At 31.1% G+C, this 18463-nt stretch overlaps 1 protein-coding gene and 1 non-coding gene across 7 annotated transcripts in view; one reads left to right on the top strand and one right to left on the bottom strand.

The window, feature by feature from the left end:
- Window positions 1-4857: 4857 nt before the first annotated feature.
- Window positions 4858-4929, bottom strand: TRNAD-GUC (transfer RNA aspartic acid (anticodon GUC)). Its single transcript has one exon. It is a non-coding gene; the product is annotated as a tRNA-Asp (tRNA).
- Window positions 4930-8051: 3122 nt separating this feature from the next.
- LOC100245499 (uncharacterized) overlaps window positions 8052-18463 on the top strand; it is a 33649-nt gene continuing 23237 nt past the window's right edge. For 2 of the 6 annotated variants that reach the window (XM_019219667.2, XM_019219668.2), the window contains exons 1-2: window positions 8793-9306; window positions 9939-10298. In XM_019219667.2, the coding sequence (XP_019075212.1) occupies window position 9306; window positions 9939-10298 (361 nt within the window). In that variant the 5' untranslated portion in view covers window positions 8793-9305. Of the gene's footprint in view, window positions 8177-8790; window positions 9307-9938; window positions 10299-18463 lie in introns of those variants that run through there. The other 4 variants (XM_010651093.3, XM_010651094.3, XM_019219666.1 and 1 more) reach the window with 4 other exon arrangements.

The raw sequence follows: 18463 nt of genomic DNA on the forward strand, positions 1-18463 counted from the left end.
CCACATATATGAACAAAGCAATAATCTTCCTTGTGAGTGCCTGTTTGAGAAAGAAAAGGTGATCACACTAGTTTTGATAATATCCATACTTTGTTAAAACCTAAGTAAACTTATTAAATCAAACTCTAAGTGATTGCTTGAGTCCATCGAAGGAATTTCTTAATTTACATACCTTACCCCATTTTATTTGGTTGACAAACCCAGGAGGAAAGTCCATGCATACTTTTTATAGGGATAGAACTCTTAAAAGCAAAACATGATGTAATCAAGTTAAAATTGATTTTTCATATTCTCAAATGATTGCATTAAGATTTATCTAAGGATTCAGACCATCATCACTTGTCTTTTATAGGACTTGGGTGCATTAGGAGTTTCATAGAAGATCTAACTCATGGGTTCTTTATAGATTGATGACTTCTTCACAACTGGTTCATGGACTTAGACAATTCATCTAAGACTACGGTGCACTACCCCCTAAATGGAGAGATGACTTGTTTTAGTCTTTGAGATGGGTTTTTCATTGTGAGTACACTAATGTGTATGGTTACACATTAGATAAAACATATAGTAAATTATGACATTAGCTATCAAGGAGTCATGATTTACCAAGTTACTATGTTGTATGAACTCTCAACCTTAAGAGAATATCAAGCTAGTACTAAGGTCTTCAATGACTTTGACCAATGGGTGAGATTCTAAAGTGATCATATATTCTTTATAGATTGGATCAATATTTATTAAGGTAGGTAACAATAGGTATTATTAAGATAGACACCATGATATCTTATGAGTTACATTGTGTTTCCTTGAGTAATTTTAAGGACTTGTGATCACAAAATTTGTATTGTCACAATAATTCCTTTAATGGAATTTGACATATCCTCTTAGTGAGTTTGTGTTAGGATAAAACTTTTAAAATCATGACATGATGTAATGTTTATCGAATTTATTATTTAATAATAAGATTCCAATTTCCCTATTTTATTTATCCTATTCATACATTACACTTTCGAATCATTCTAACTTATAACATTTTGCATTATATATGATTTGGGTGAATTATATATTGCATGGAAGATCTAAGTCATAGGTTCCTTGCAAGTAGGTAATTTATTCACATCTAGTTCATGTATTAAGGCCACTCATTTGAAGTTATAATGCACCACCTCCCAACTAAAGGAATGATTGATGTTAGTTATCAAGACGGGCTTCACATGGTGAGTGCATCCATGTGTATGGTTACACATTGGACATGCCCTATGATGAGTCATGACATTAACTATTAGGTAGTCATGATTTCACCAAGCTAATATACAGTATGGACTCTTAACCTTGTGAGGATACTAAGTTTGTGCTAAAGTCTTTTATGACTTTGACTTATAAGTGAGACCTTAAAGTGGTTATATATTCCCTATGAATTGAATCACTATGGTTGGAGTTTGGTGACAATAGGTATTCTCAATAAAGGCATCATGATATCTCATGAGTTTGAGATAAAGTGTCCCTTAGGTAATCCTAAGGACATTTGATTAAGAAATTTATAATCGTAATAATTCCTTTATTGTAATTTGACACATACTCTAAATGAGTTAGAGCATGTCAATTGATCATGTAATAGAACCACTTGTGACTCAAGGATTATAGATGTAACCTTGAAAGGTTGATAGCGTTCACTTTATTTGATCATGGACACAACTCATAGGAAGCTTGCATATAGTGGATAGCAAGTCACGAACCTAAGTTCTTATATCTCATGGTAATATCATGGGATACTAGAGTATGGTTGACTCTTTGTAGTGAGATATTAAGTCAACTTTAGAATTGAATTATGAAGGAACTATTATTTTCCTATGGTCCTTAATTGTCCCCACTCAAGCTCTTATTCGTTGATGACACATTTATTGAGGAGTACTTGGGTTCTCTATTCACATGTGTGCATAAGGGCGTTTGGGTAAATATGCAAGGTTGCATAGGAACTTGTGAATTGTCTCTCTCAATTAGGTTAATTGATTAATTAGAGACTAATAAAACTAATTGATTAATTATAAACTAATAGAGCTAATTAATCAATTAAGACCCAAGTAGGTTGGATAAAGTAACCCAAACCCAAGATAAACTCAAGTCACTTAAGCTCACTGGAAGCTTATATAACCCTACTTAAGGGGTTAAGGTTAGTATTCTAATTCACTCCAAAGAGTGGAGAGCCTTAACCACCACCCTTTTGTGAGACCTCCACTCTCGCCCATGCTTGGATTCAAGGAGAAAGAGAAATCATGGTAAAAGGCTTCTGGGTTTGTGAGATCTACTACGTGTACGACACATCTTCACCAACATGATCTGATTAGGGAATGTTTAAATCTAAGATAAAACACTATAAACCTCTAAATCTAAAGTTTTTATTTAATAGGAAATAATACTTTCATTTAATACGAAAATGAAGATTAATGTTCGTAGTTCCATGACAATTGAGGATGAAAAAAGACCATCTAGATATAGAAAATATTGGTACCATGACATACAATTTGCAGAATATTAATAGGCATGTCTCTTAAGGAAAAAAATATATTTATAACATTGATTAATGATAGAATGTGTGTTATTAATGAATAATTTTTTAATTATAAATATCATAGTTTAAAAAAATAAATTAACTAAAGAAATTCATTACGAAGATTAAAAATATTTTATAATAAAAAATAGTAAATAAAATTATAAATAAGTGTAAAATTAATATTTTATTTTTATATTATAACCATATTATAATTAAAATTAATTAATATTTAAAAAATTAAAAGTTAAAAGTTAAAGCAACTAAAAGATATTTTAAAATAATATAATTATAAATTTAGATTTTTAAATAGGTTAAATGAATAAAAATTGTATTAACAAGTTAAACAGATATGGATTAGTATCATGTTAACGTATTAGAATTGTATTAATTAGTTATTCGTATAATTTATACATAATTCAACTTAATTCATTTATTAAATGAGTTAAAAGGAGTATTGTTGTGTTATATGTAATAAACAAGTATGGTTCATTCAAGTCATTATGACACAATGATTAAACAAATTGTATTTAAATTGAGTAAATTTTTATTATTTCTTACTTAACATGACACACATAAAAAAAAGATTGGTTTTTTTATAAAATAAATATCGATTTACTTTTTACATTGAACTCATTTTTTCGAAAAGACAAGATCAATATTATTTTCATATTAAACTTATCTTTTTCAAAAACAAGTTTATTATTATTTTCAAATTGTCTCTTGAAAATTTGAGATGAGATTAAACTAAGATAAGTTTAATATAAAAAAAAATTACTAAATTTTATTTTTAAAAATGAGTTGTAAAAATATTATGTTTTTCTTTTGAAAAGATAATTTCAAGGGAAAAAAGTGTTTACACTCAATCACGTAAAAATAATCATAAAATAGAAATCCTTTAAAAATAATTCAATTTTCATACACTCACCGATTTAAGGTAACACCTAAAATGGTAAAAGATAATACCTATATTATTAAAAAATAATACCTAATGATCAAAGATAATACTTTTGACTATAAAATCCAAATCATTTTTACACCATCTTAGATATTACCTTTGATCACAAATGAAAAAAGCAAGTACATGAAATCCTAATGGTCAAAGTGTAAATCAAACTTTTATATTGAATTTAGGGGAAAAATGTGTACTTTTGACCATTTTAGATACTATTTTTTTATCGATGAGTAAATGAAATTTGAATTATTTTTAGGTAGTACATTTCTTTCATGAAATCCTATTTGTCAAAATTTTATGTGTATTTTCATGTGATAGCCTCACTAATCAAAGGTATTAGGCAAGTATTGTTGACTTAAACTCTTTTTTTTTTTTTTTTCTCTTTTACATAAAAATTAAATAATTAAAAAAATGCAAGTTTGTAATTATATCTTAATTGTATTTAATTTTCTTTCATATTTTTTTATGATAAATCAAACAAAATAATTTTTATTAATATTTTTCTAGAGCCAAACATAACATTAATATTTAATGATGAAAATGATTTTAAGTTAAATTATATTAAAGTTGTTGATTTAATACTTACTATTTAAATTTAGATTGTTTGACAAAGCAACTTTAATTTTTTTTCTAAATTATTAATTTGATATAATTATCCTCTTTTGTATTAAATAACAAGTCTATCAAAGCTAAACATAAGTAAAACAAATGATATTAATTGTTTGGACTTATTTTTTAAATCATTTTTAACTTGTAATTCCAAATTATTTTATCAAAATACTACTTATTGGTATTTTAAAGTATTTTATTAAAGTTGAAGTTGAAGTAATATTCTTAAATTATCATATTGGTATTTTAAAGATTTTATTAAATATGAAAAGAAAATTATATAAGTCAAAAAAGAGTTTTTATATGAAACAATATTTTCTAACTTTAATATTAATTTATTTTTAAAAATATAATCTTTTTAATTAAAACTAATCAAACAATCATGAAAATTATTTGTTAGCTTAAAAAATGCTTTTAGATTCTTAAAACCCATTCAAACAAAGCTTAAAACTTCTTATCAAAAATAATTATTTAACAGATTAAAGATTAATAAACCATTTAAAAATGTAAGAAAAATATAATAAATATTTTAATTTTTTTTTAAAATTATTAGTAAAATTCTAAAGATTAAAGAAAACTAATTAAAACTTAAAACATTTGCAAACTTTATATTATTACTAAAGTTTTGAAAATTTTATTTGAAAGATCAGCAGATTAAAATTATTAGTAAAATTTTTGTAGATTCGAATTTGATTGGGGAAAAAAAAAAAAAATCAACGTGAGATTAAAAAATAAATAAAAAATTCGCCGTTGCCGGGGATCGAACCCGGGTCACCCGCGTGACAGGCGGGAATACTCACCACTATACTACAACGACTTGATGTTTAAAATTTGAAATATTTTATAATATATTTAAATTTAAATTGTAGGGATTGGCCTTTCTTGATGATCCTGGCAATCTACCCTCAGTATCAACTGATTGGCCTGAAAAATGGGGGTTTTTTGAATGAGTTGTTCAGGTAATGAAATTATACATTGATGAATTACTATACTGGTATTTAGCACTAATGCTATTGTCTTCAAATATAACGCAAATTGTTAGAAATGATTCATTGAAAAAGAATTAACAGTGAAGGGGAAAGTCATGTTTGGTTTCTTCTTTGAATTATTGATGATTTTAGGTTAGTATTTGATTGTTGAATATGTGGATATAGATTACTCTTGCGGAAAAGCCATGACCAATGGAGTATCTTGTAAGTTTGCTAGTAATTTTTTGGTTCGACCATGTTTGCAAACAAGTTTATGTGCAGCTTTCTAAGATAATGTTTGTTTTTTTTATTTAATTCTGAATATAATTGAATATTAAATAATACTTACTATTATTAAGTATTAAGTTATTTTTTTTTTAATATTTTATTTTTATTAAGTATTAAAAAATAAAGAAAAATATAAGGGTTTGTTTGATTTCTATTTTTGAAAGCTGTTCTGAAAAACAGTTTTTGAAAATAATTTTTGGCATTTTCAAAAAAAAAAAAATTGTGTTTGGAAATAAAATTTTGGAAAACAGTTTTTGTTCTTAAAAAAAAAAAAAAATATGTTTGGTTGAGTTAATAAAAAAGTTTTTTAGAACAAGTAAAATAAAAAATATGTTTGAAAGTTGTTTTTTTCCCAATTAATAAAGTGTTTTCTTTATGTTACTTCATATTATAAATTTATAAATAATTTTTATATACACAATTCATTTAAATTAAAAAAATTATTTCATTTAAAAATTTTTACATTGGTTGACAACTAGTTATTAAGGTTGTTGTAGATTATGATCATCAACTCATATAAAGTAATGAGGATGTTCCTATAACATAAATTATTAAAAATAAAATGTGACATATATACTTCACTGATATTAATATGTTTTCATGTGATAATTAAATATATTTACATGAATAACGATAAAAATAGGTTAATATTTTTTTTTAGTTTTTATAAAATTAAAAATATGTCGTATAGTGTATAAAAATTTGAAAGAAAAAAAAAGATTTGATATTAATTAGATCATAAATATTTTTTTTTTAGTTTTTATCAAATTTGAAAGAAAAATTGGGGAAAATTTGAAAAAAAATTAAATAAAAATGATAATAGTTTGATTAAATTTATATTTGATTAATTTAAAAATAAAAATAATTTTTATATTTTTTTAAAAATAAATCAAACATGATAAAATCATTTTTATTAACATTTTTTTTCTTGATTTAATCTTTAATTTTATTAAAAATTATAGTATATTCTATTAAGATGAGATAAAAAGTTTTAAAAAGAAATAATTTAATTTTTACAACTAATTTTCACCCAACAAACTTATAAATAGAATATATAGGACATGAAAAATATATGCAAATATGTCCATTATTTGAGTTATAAGTAAGGTGAAGTTCGAATATGGTGTCACTTTCCAAGGCATTCCTAGGCATGACCGAAGATGGTGTTATATTTGTGAAGTTTGAAGTTTGAAGATGTTATGACCAATATATTTTACCAACCAATATACTTTTAACAATATATTTTCTTTTATGTATGAATTTTATTTTACCAACCATTTTATTCATACAAATGACCCTTATATCCCTTAAAAATCTCTCTAACCCTGCCAATCTTGAGAACTGCCAATCTTGAGAAAAGCCTTACCCAATATTACCTTCTTGTTTACATATTACTACCCTCTCTCTCGTCTCTCATCTTCTTCAAAATCGAAAAAAAAAAATTTACCTGCAAAACCCTCTTAATAAATATGAATTTCCCAATAACTTGTTTTCTTTCTCTTCCATGTCCTTAATCGAGTTTTTTGTTTTGTTTTTTAACAAAACAACTCAAGAAAAATCAGAACTGAGAAACGGGAAAAATCAGAATTTTTTTTTTGTTTGGTTTCTCGTTCCCCACTTTTCTTAGCATCCAAACAGGAAAAAGAGGAAAAACAAAATGAACTAATTTTTCCTTTTGTTTTTGTTTTTATTAAGTACTAAAAAATAAAGAAAAATATAAGTTTTTATTTTTATTTTTTTATTCAATTAAAAAATGTAATAATAAATGAACAAAAGGAGGAAAAACAAACAATTTGAGCAATTTTTTTTTTTTTTTAAAACAAACGTCACATAGGTTTTTAGAAAAGGAACTAGTCTCCCATTAATAATGCTTGTCACCTTGTTCTTTTGCTGGTGGAAAACAACTTCAATCACTTTATCATAAAAGCAACCAAATGAGTAATAAGGATGGTCCTTTTCACAATTTGAAGTAAGATGCCTTGCCTGGAGAAGATAAGTAGAGGATATCAAAAATACAAAATAAAAAATGCAGGGTCATTTTTGGGTCGGGAAAAGTTCAAACTTAAATATTAGGGTCTGTTTGACAAATTAAATTTTTTTATGAAACGCTTCTAACCTTTTTAACACTTAAATTTTTTTAAAAGATTAAAAACACTTTTCAAAATCATTATCAAACGCACTCCAAATCCCATAATTTCATAATAATTCTTTCCATTTTTATGACTTTGAGGAAAGCAAAACATTATTTTCCTGGGAAATTGGATTGCTTGGTCTCTAGCTAAAATCAGATTCCTTGTGACAAGAAGCAAGACCACCAAAAGAAAAATAGTAAAAAATAAAACATGGGGCTGGAAATCCTATCTTCCAAGCAAGAAAAAGTGGAAAAAACAGTATGAAATATGATGAGGCAAAAGGAAAAGAGTTAGAGAATCAAGTAGTGTGCACCTATTTATCATATGACCCACCCTACATATTTGGATCTAATCACAACATGAAACACAATGGACTTGTCTTACAAGTAAGAATATTATCTTCCCCAACAGTCTTAAGTATGAATTTAAATGGCTTTTGTCAGACTTTGGAGCAAATGTTGTGAAGATGGACCACACTACAAGAGAAAAAGGTAGAAGATTGAGAATAAGCAGAGCACAAAAGGGAAAGGATGACAGCTTAATTATCATCTCATCTTCTAGAGGAAGGATATTGTATTAAGGCATGTCTATAAAGGCCTAGTCATGCTTGGAAGTTGGAAGTGTTATCATCCCACAAACCAAATATCTCTGCTGATACTGCCTTGGCAGAATTGAAGTAAGTGATATTAATTTCATGTCTCCATTCATTTGGGGTGAATTTAGCATATTTTATTTTATTTATTGATTGTATTTGTTCTTATGTTTTAATGAGAGTGCAATGATTGGAATATGATGCAAATCATGTGAAAAAGAAAATTTGTACAAAAGTGATAAATTAAGGTTACATTAGAAAACACGTTTGATAATATAAAAAAATTATTTGCTATTTTAAAAAAAAAATAAAAAATAAAAAATGTTTAAAAAACATCTTTTAATTGTTTTTATTATTTTTACTTATTTTTCTAAAACTATTTTAAAAAATAGCTATATAAACATGTAAAATTATTATAATTAAAGTAGGATATAAAAATTATTTTTAAAATATATTTAAAAAATATTAAGATTAGATTAAAAATATTTCAAATTTGTTTGTTTATTCTACAAAAGATGAATAGTTTTAGTTTTTTTAAAATGGTTCTAAAAAACTGTTTTACAAAATATTAAAAATGGTAATTTTATTGATTTGCCCTTTTTTATTTTTTATTTTTAATTTTAAAAATGACATATTGTTATGAATTAGAAAATAATTATAAAAAAACAATAATAATAATACATGTATGATATTAAGGTTTTGGCCGTTACTGGCTGCATAGTACACTACAAATTTCTTCGATTGTTGCCAACTTGCCACAACCCCAAATCTAAACAACCCTTTGATTTCACTTCTCTTTCTCAAACTGACCGAAATAACCACAATCCAGATTACAGACCTTGAAATCACTAATGCAGAAGAAAGAACAAACCAATCCCTTGATGGGTTCTGGGTTACCATTCATTAGAGGCCAACACCACTACCACCAATATGCAGCTCTTTCTACTCCTCAATCCCTCCCAAAAGACCCGGATGATGATGATTTTGGTCCAATGGGTGGAGTCGTGTTGGGTGATTATAGGTTGCTGAAGATGAAGGCCATCTGGGCTCTCAGTGGAAGTTCAGATGGAATTTCAGAAGATTTTGATGGTGGAAGGTGCGGATGTGAGGTGGGATAATTTGTTTCTCTGTTCTTGAATATTCTGCGTCTCTCAGAAAAGCTGCAATTGGGATTGTAGGCAGTGAAGAGAGCCAGACTTGAAACTTCAGAAGAAGTAATTGTAAATTTTCTCATAGAATAATGTCCTAGGTTTTCGTACTCCATTTGTGTTGTAGATTTTGTAAGGGAAGAGAATGGAGAAGCGTAGGTTTTCCTGGTCATATTCTTTTAAGCTTGAATTTACATTTACATTGCAGATTTTGTACGGGTAGAATACGGAGAATAGATAGAAAATGCTAATTTTCTCTATGTTTCTTTGTAATTTTTTGAAACATTATCATGACTAGTATATACCAGTAGTGTGATCCTAGTAGTTGTTATCCTCTATTCATTTCTCATGTATGAGTTTTATGGATAGTAGCACTGATTGTTCATCCTTTCTTATCTGAAATGGTAGTTATATGGGTAAGGGGTTTCTATTTTAAGTCTACGAGGTGACATTTGTATTTGGGTGTTTTGAGGAGAAAGGGGGAAATTTTATTTATCTGAAACCAACAAAAGTAGCAAGTATAATTTTCAAAATGCACTAATATGGTACTATCAAGGAAGTAGATTTTTCCCTCTCCTTGAAAATGGAGGAAATTGAGTTGTAGTTTTCGTTATCATAAGTCCTTCCAGTATAAATTAGAATAGTTGTTTTCTCTAAGTATGTTCCACTAATCATCCTTACTCATTGTTTGCTCATAGTGCTGATGGGGGCAAAAAGTTTGGCACTGATTGGGATTGTTCCCGAAGAACTTACAGAGGAGAATTATGAAAACTGGAAAGCATGTTTACGGAATTATTTAATTGGGCAAGGTCTTTGGGATGTTGTCTCAGGTGTGGACCCTAAACCTGGTGAAAAAGGAGAAACTGAAGCATTTGAGACTTGGAGAAAAAAGAATGCAATGGCTTTACATGCAATACAAATGTCATGTGGATCACACGCACTGGTCAACATCAGGGAAACAGATTCAGCTAAATTCGCTTGGGATCACTTGGTTGAATTGCGCCACCATCGAACTCAACACTCACCACCCCTAGTTCAACACCCAAAGTCTGACCAAGGTAATTCCTCACCACAATAACAATATATATATTGAAAGTTTAGAGAAAAAATTGTTCCTTCACTCTTATTGAAGTTTAGGATTATGACATATATATAGGACGAGGAAAGAGTAAAAAAGGATACGGTTGTACAAATAATTACTAAACTGAACATAGAAAAACTGAAAACTAAATTAGGATATAATCTTAAATTTAAAAACATTGAATCAACTAATTTTGTCTCCTAATTTACTCCACTACATCCGATCATAACATCCCCTAATTTACAATACTAAATCCAATCACCTACATATTTGTAGTTAATGATTTTCCACACCCCCCCTTAAGACATTTGTAGCTTGCTTACTAGAACTTCGAACAACTGCTTCTAAAGGCCTTTAGTTAGAACATTTGCTAGCTATTTTTTTGTAGGAACATATGACATATAGACTAGACCTCTCTCAAGTTTTTCCTAATGAAATGTCTTTCCACTTCAACATGCTTGGTTCTATCATGTCAAATTAGATTGTGGGCTATGTTAATTGCTACCTTATTGTCACAGTATAATTTCATAGGTTTCTCATAAGGAGTCCTCTATTCTTTTGATATCCTCTTCAATCAAATGAGTTCACAAATTCCATGAGCAACGACTTGAAACTCAACTTCTGTACTACTTTGAGCAACACCATTTTGTTTCTTGCTTCTTTAATTTACCAAGTTCCCTCCAACAAAGGTGCTATAATTTGAAGTTTGATTTTCTATCCTTGTTATCTCCTACCTTTTCAACATTAGTATACCCCTCAATTTGCATATGCCCCTTTTTCTTGAATAGTAATCCTTTTCCTAGGCATCCTTTCAGATATTTTAGAACTTGATACACGACTTCAAAACAATCTTTGATAGGTGAGTGCATGAATTGGCTTACCATACTAATTAAAGACTCTATATCAAGACGTGTATGTGATAAACATGTAAGTATACCCACCAAATGCTGATAGTATCCTTTATCCACACTTTGAGATTCTGCCATAATTTCCTGTTAGGATCAATTAATGTATTAGTTGGTTTACAACCCAACATTCCTGTTTCTTTAAGCAAATCTAGAGTATATTTTCGTTGAGAAACAAATATACCATCTTGAGACCTTACAACTTCCATATTGAGGAAGTATCAAATGAGTAATATCTTTAATTTAAAATTCTTTAGCAAGTACCCCCTTTAATTGCTCTAATTCCATAAGGTTATCATTTGTTAAGATGATATCATCTACATATACTCTCAAGATGACAATCTTACTATCACCAAAATGTTTGTAGAACATAGTGTGATTGGTCTAACTTTGCATATACCTAAGATTCTGAATAAATTTTGTGAAACAATTATACCATGTTGTTAGAGACTGGTTCAACCCATAGAGAGATCTCTTCAATTTATGCCCATCAACCTTATACTTGACAGTGAATACCCACTTGCATGCTATTGGTGTCTTTACTCTTGGAAAACCCACCAAATCCCAAGTTCCATTCATTTCAGGAGCCCTCATTTCTTCCATGATTGCTTCTCTCCACTAAAAAATAACTAGAGCAACTTATACAAAATTTGGAATCTCCGTAGAAGACATGTTAGTCGTAAAGACTCTAAAAGAATTAAACAACCTATAGTACGACACATATTTAGAAATAGGATGTATGGTACAAGATCTAGTTCCTTTCCTAAAGGCAATGAGAATATCTAGGTCATTTGAAACATTAAAATTTGTATTTGAAGAGAAATTAGGTAAAACTATACCTTCTTGGGTCCTTATAACCGGTTCTAACTTTTGGATAGTGGTAGGAGTATGACTTTCTAGATTACCTTGATGACTTCTCCTTCATGTGTAGACAAAAAGCTTAGTTTGAGGTTTTATATCTAGTGGTTCTCCCCTTGTCAACAACTCTTCATAGTTTGGGACAATAGAACTTGGCTGAGAGTTTTTTGATGCAACAAGGCTCGATTAGAAGAATGTCAAAGAATAAGAAGAGTGTTTTTAGTAAAGTAGGGTTGATTTTCAAAGAAGTTACATCCATGCTAACAAAAATTTTCCTAGAGATAAGATCATAACACTTACACCCCTTTTGTGTAGCTAAATATCCCACAAAAAGGCATTTTAGTGCACAAGGATCAAGCTTAGTTCTAGTTCTTTATGAATATGAACAAACGCATTATTCCCAAAAAAATTTAGTGGAATGGAGGAAAATATTTTATATGAGAATAAACCTTGGAAAAATGATTAAGACGAGTTTCAAAACTAAGAATTTTAGTCCACATTCTGTTAATTAAGTAGCCATGAGTACAACTTCTCCCTAAAAACTCTTAGGTACCCCTGATGTAAACATGATGACTCTAATAACCTCCATTAAGTGGTGGTTTTTTCTTCCGTAGTCCCATTTTGTTGTGGGATATCAGGAATGCATGATCCCATTTTCAAGCAAATAATATCCAAGAATAGAGTTAAAATATTACTTTCCATTATTAGTTTAAAGTACTTGAATTTAAGTTTGAAATTGTGTTTTTATTTTTTGATCAAAGAAATTGTGTTTTTATCATAGCATGAAAAATTTTAAAAACCTTTTTTCCTTTGATTTTTCCTTCAACAAATAAACCAACAAACTCTAGTGTGGTTATCAATGAAAGTAATAAACTACCTAGTTCTTGTAAAGGTTATCACATGTGAAGGTCCCCAAATGTATATCAACGTGAAAAGTCTAGATTCTTTATAAGGTCATGCAGGAAAGTAGACACGCTGATGTTTAGATAATTGACACACTTCACATTGAAACAACAAAGGATTTTTATTCTTAAACAAAGATAAAAACAACTGTTTTAAATATCAAAAGCTAGGATAGCTTAACCTATAGTGTCATAACACTATTTGATGTTCAAAAGAAGAAAAAAAAAACCATTATTACTCACAACTTGAGCTTATCTACTCTTGGTAGGATCCTTAACAAGGTAATATAGTTCATCAATCTCCTTAGCACTGTCAATCGTCCTTCTTGAGCATGGTCTTGAAATTCACAATAAGATGGGAAAACTACACAATTCATGTCCCTTACTTGTTAGTTTACTAATAGAAAGAAGATCGCATGAAAGATTAGGGACATGAAGGACTGATTCTAAAGTCAAAATTTTTGAAATTGGGACTGAATCCTTTCCTGCAACATATACAAAGGATCCATTTGCAATTTTGATTTTCTAGTTACCTAGACAAGGAGAATATGTAGAAAACAAATTTGATAAGCTCGTCATATGATCAAAAGCTCTAGAATTTGTGATCCATGGTGTAAAATTTCCAGAATGAACACTTAAACTACTAAAAGAATTACCTATTTGTGCTAAAGAATAGGATGGTAAAGAGCTAGAAAATGGAGGCTGATTGAATAACCTATACAAGTGTTCTAGCTGCCCTTTACTGAATGGAGATGCTCCACTTATGGTTATTTGACTCTTTATCGCAGCTTGTATGCCTTGGTCATTTCTCTTGTGAAATCTGCCACTGTTTTTCCAATTCTATGGCTTCCCATGTAGCTTCCAACAAGTGTCTCTGGTGTGCCATGGTTTGTTACATTGATCCCACCATATCTTCCCTTTGCTCCCTATCTTCTTTGGGTTCCCTTGACCAACAACATTGACAACTTTAGTTGTAGTAGAAGTAAGTTTTGAGTTCTCTGTGATGGCAGTTGAAGAAAAACCTATCTTCTTTGGGTTTCCTTAACCAACAACATTGACAACTTCAGTTGTAATAGAAGTAAGGTTTGAGTTCTTTTTTTTTTTTATAAGTAAAATCAATTGTATTAAGAAAGCCAAAAGAAGTACACCTAAAGTATATACAGTGTATACAAGGCTAAAAGGCCAAAAATGAGAAGGAAAACACAAAAACCATCACCTTACTTACACCCCAACCAATCAATGAAATCAAGTAAAGACCATGAGCTAAAGGCTACATTGACCCTGACCCAATTCAAAAACATGTACAAAAAGGACCGTAAAATAGTTTGGTCTGTTAGTTCGATGTCTTCAAAGGCTCTTCTATTTATCTCCGTCTATAAGGTCCAGTGTAAACATAATGGGGTTGCATTCCACGCTTTTTTCCTTTTCTCTCCAACAAAAGAGTCGTGCCAGCTAAGCAAGGAATCCTTGATAGAAAAGAACATGACCCATTGAACACCAAAAAGAGCAAAGATGAGTTGCCAAATCATGGTTGCCTTGGAATAGTGAAGAAGTAAATGGTTTGCTGGTTCTTCTTCAGCTTTGCATAGAAAACACCTATTTGGTAAAGACCAACCCCTCATTTTTAGTTGATCCATAGTTAGAATTCTCCCCCAAAAAGCTTTCCAAGCAAAAAAGCTAACCTTCTTCGATACCTAAGGATTCCAAACAATGCTTAAAGGGAACTCTCTAGCATTGCAAGGAACTAGGGAGGAGTAAAAGGACTTGACAGTGAAAAGGCCTTTCTTTGATATCCACCAATTCATGACATCCTCATCATCCCTTCTAAGCACTTGTTTGTTTAATCTTCTAAATAGAGCTTCCACCTCTCTTATTTCCTAATCATTATTGTGCCTTGTGAAAACAGGGTTCCAATGACCCACTTCCCCTATCTTGTCCCACGATTAGGCAACCCAAGATTCTCTAGAGGAGGCTAACCAATACCAGCTTGGAAAATCCTCTTTCAAGGAATTCTCTCCATGCCACCTATCCTTCCAGAACCGTACTCTTCAACCATTCCCTACCTTAAAAGCCGCCCTTTTGCTAAACTCCATCCACCCATTCCTGATGGCCTTCCAAAAACCCACCCCATGACTTTCCCTTAAAGCATCAGAACACTAACCTCCCTCTTCCTCTCCATATTTCCCTACAATCACCTATTTCCAAAAAGACTCGTTCTCAAAAGCAAACCTCCAAAACCATTTTCCAAGAAGAGCCTTATTCAACAAGGAAAGATTCCTGATGCCCTAGCCCTTGTTCTTTTTCTCCATGCAAACAATAAACCAATTCACCAAATGAGGCCTATTCTGGAGTTCTGCCTCCTCGCCCAAAGAAAGTCTCTTTGGATTTTCTTCAACGTTAAGCACACCTTGCAGGGAATGACAAACAAGGACGTAAAGTAGATTGGGAGGCTAGAAAGAATGCTCTTTACCAAAGTCAAATCTCCTTCCTTTTGATAAGTATTGTCTCTTCCATAAAACGAGTCGCTTTTGAAATCTTTCCTCCATCACATCCCAAACATGAGGGGACTTGAAAGTGGCTTCTAAAGGGAGGCCCAAATAACAAGAGTGGATAGAACCCACTTTAAAACCCAACACCCTAGTTAGTTCCTCAAAATTAAGAACCTTCCCCACATAAATCAACTCGCTTTTATGAAGATTGATCTTTAACCCGAAAACTATCTCAAACCACATGAAAGCCCAACTCAGAACCTCCACATGCTCCTTACTTGCGTCATAAAACACTAAGGTATCATTAGCAAATAAAAGATGAGACACTGTAATATCCTCCTTTCTTCTTTGCTTGATTGTGTGGTTTCTGATTGATCTTTATCGTATTTAGGCTTCCCATTAGGAGGGAACCCAAAATTGATTTCCTTTTAGGACCTTGTGCTGGATAGAGTCTCTAAGAGGTTGGATGGTCGGAAAAAAGCATTCTTATCCTTTGGTAGTAGAATCACCTTAATTCAGTCTTCTTTGTCGCATATGTCGAGTTACTTTCTTTCTCTTTTCGAGATCTTGGTTTCAATAGCTTTGAGGATTTAGAAATTACAAAGAGATTTGCTTTGGTCAGGTTGTGGGGAAGGTAAAAAGGATCATCTGGTTAGTTGGGACTTAGTTTGTAAGCCAAAGGAAGTTGGTGGATTAGGGTTGGGGAAAATTTCTCTGAGGAATCAAGCTTTGTTAAGGAAATGGCTTTAGAGGTACCTTAAAGAAAGTACTACCGTCTGGCATAAGGTCATCTTGAGTATCTATGGGGCACATCCTAATGGATGGGAAACCAACAATAGAGTCAGATGGTCACATCGTTGCCTTTGGAAGACCATTGCACATTTGCTCTAAGTTTTTTCTACACACACTTGTTGTGGTGGGTGATGGGTCCATAATTCGTTTTTGGGATTTGTGGTGGGGGACTGACCTTTGTGTTTGCAATTTCCAAGTCTTTTTAGAGTCACCACTACTAAAAATTGTTCGATCTCAGCTATCCTTGGTAATAACAATTCGTTGTCTTGAGATCTCACCTTTCATTGCAATCTAACAGATACAAAGATTGAGGATCTTGAAAGATTATTATCCTTACTATCCAATTTCCATCTATCTCCTTATATTCCAGATGTGAGATCTTGGGTACCATCCTCTTCAGGATTTTTCTCAATTAAATCGTTTTTTCAGCCTTATCATTTTCTCTAAATTCAATCCTCTTCTACCCAACTAATTTTTTGTGGAAATCAAAAGTTCCAGCTAAGGTCAAGGCCTTTGCATGGTTAGTGACACTTAAGAAGGTAAATACCAACAAGATGCTACAATTGAGAAGACCTTTCAAAGCCCTTAGTCTTGATTGGTGCATCCTATGTAGGAGTAGTGAGACGATTGATCATCTTTTCTTGCATTGTTCAATTACTTTGGGATTGTGGCATAGGATTTTTTCACAGGCTGAGATGGAATGGGTTCCACCAGATAGTATTTGTGATATGATGATGATCTCTTTCAAGTGTTTTGGGAATTCAATTAGAGGTAGGACTCTTTGGAGGATAGCATGTCCTCTTTGTTGTGGATTGTGTGGAGAGAGAGGAACACTCGGATTTTTGAGAATACTTGAAGGATGTTGGATTCGTCGTGGGATTTGCTTCATTTTTTTGTTTCTTTTTAGGCTTACCATATATACATTTTTAAACTCTACCCTTTAAGTGTTATTCAACTTAGTTGGCTCTTGATTTGTACACATTAGGGCTGGATTATAAGGGCTAGCATTGTTATACTTTTACAGGCCATTTGTCCTTATTGTATAACATTTCTTGTTTTGTGGAGGTTTACTTCGTTACTTTTGATTAGGTTTGTACTTCATGAGGAAAACCTCTCATCCTTTTTATGTTTTTATTATCTATTAATACATTTGTTTGTTTATGATAAAAGAAAAAAAAAAAATCCCCTCATTCTTTCTCCCACTAGTCAAGAAGCCCTTTAGAAAACCTCCTTGCAAAGCCCTCCTCAAAATACATGAAAGGGCCTCCATTGCTAAAATGAAGAGGAAAGGAGAAAGAGGATCTCCTAATCTTAGGCCCCTAGAACTTTGGAAAAAGCTAATTAGGTAACCATTAAACAAAATTGAGAAACGAACAGTAGAAAAACACCACCTCATCCAACTTATGCACTTAGCCCCAAACCCCATTTTTTCTATGATTGCCATTAAGAAACCCTAATTCACATGATTGTAAGCCTTTTCAATGTCTATCATGCAAATAATCCCACCCTTAGAGCTTTTCAATCTTGAGTCTAAGGCCTCATTTGCAATAAGGACTACATTTAAAATTTGTCTACCTTCAACGATGTTTTGAGTTCTTTATGATGGCAGTTGAAGAAAAGCCTCCCATCATGACTGATTTGTGGCTTTCTTCCCTTTGAACTTTGACAAACACTTCTCAAATAGAGGGTAAGGGCTCTTTACCAAGGATTCATCCACAAACTTCATCTAATTCTTTATTTAGCCCAACAAGAAAGTCAAATACTCTTTCTTTCTCCATCGTCTTCTTAAAATAGACATTATCTGCTTCACTTGTCCATTCAAATCCATAAAATAGGTTCAATTCTTGCCAAAGACCTTTTAAGATGTTGTGATATTTAGTCACACCTTGGTTTAATACAATCCTTTCTTACCTATCAAAAAAAAGAAAAACGAAGTCACACCTTGATTTCCTTACTGTCTCATGGATCTTTAATTTCAACTCAAGGATTTGAGCTGAATTCCTAAAATCGGATGAAGTCTCCATAACCGCTTCCCGGAGCTCTTTTGCCATTGGCAAAAAACATTTAGGTCTGACCTATCTCAGGTTCCATAGAATTCACTACTAGTGATCATTGAGTTTTTTGAGTCCCACGTGTGAAAGCCTGGATCATTCTCTTTTGGGGTCTTTGTTGCTTTGGTTAGATATCCTAGTTTCC

The sequence above is a fragment of the Vitis vinifera genome, chromosome 4 (genome assembly GCF_030704535.1).
Source record: "Vitis vinifera cultivar Pinot Noir 40024 chromosome 4, ASM3070453v1".
Classification (NCBI taxonomy): Eukaryota; Viridiplantae; Streptophyta; class Magnoliopsida; order Vitales; family Vitaceae; genus Vitis; species Vitis vinifera.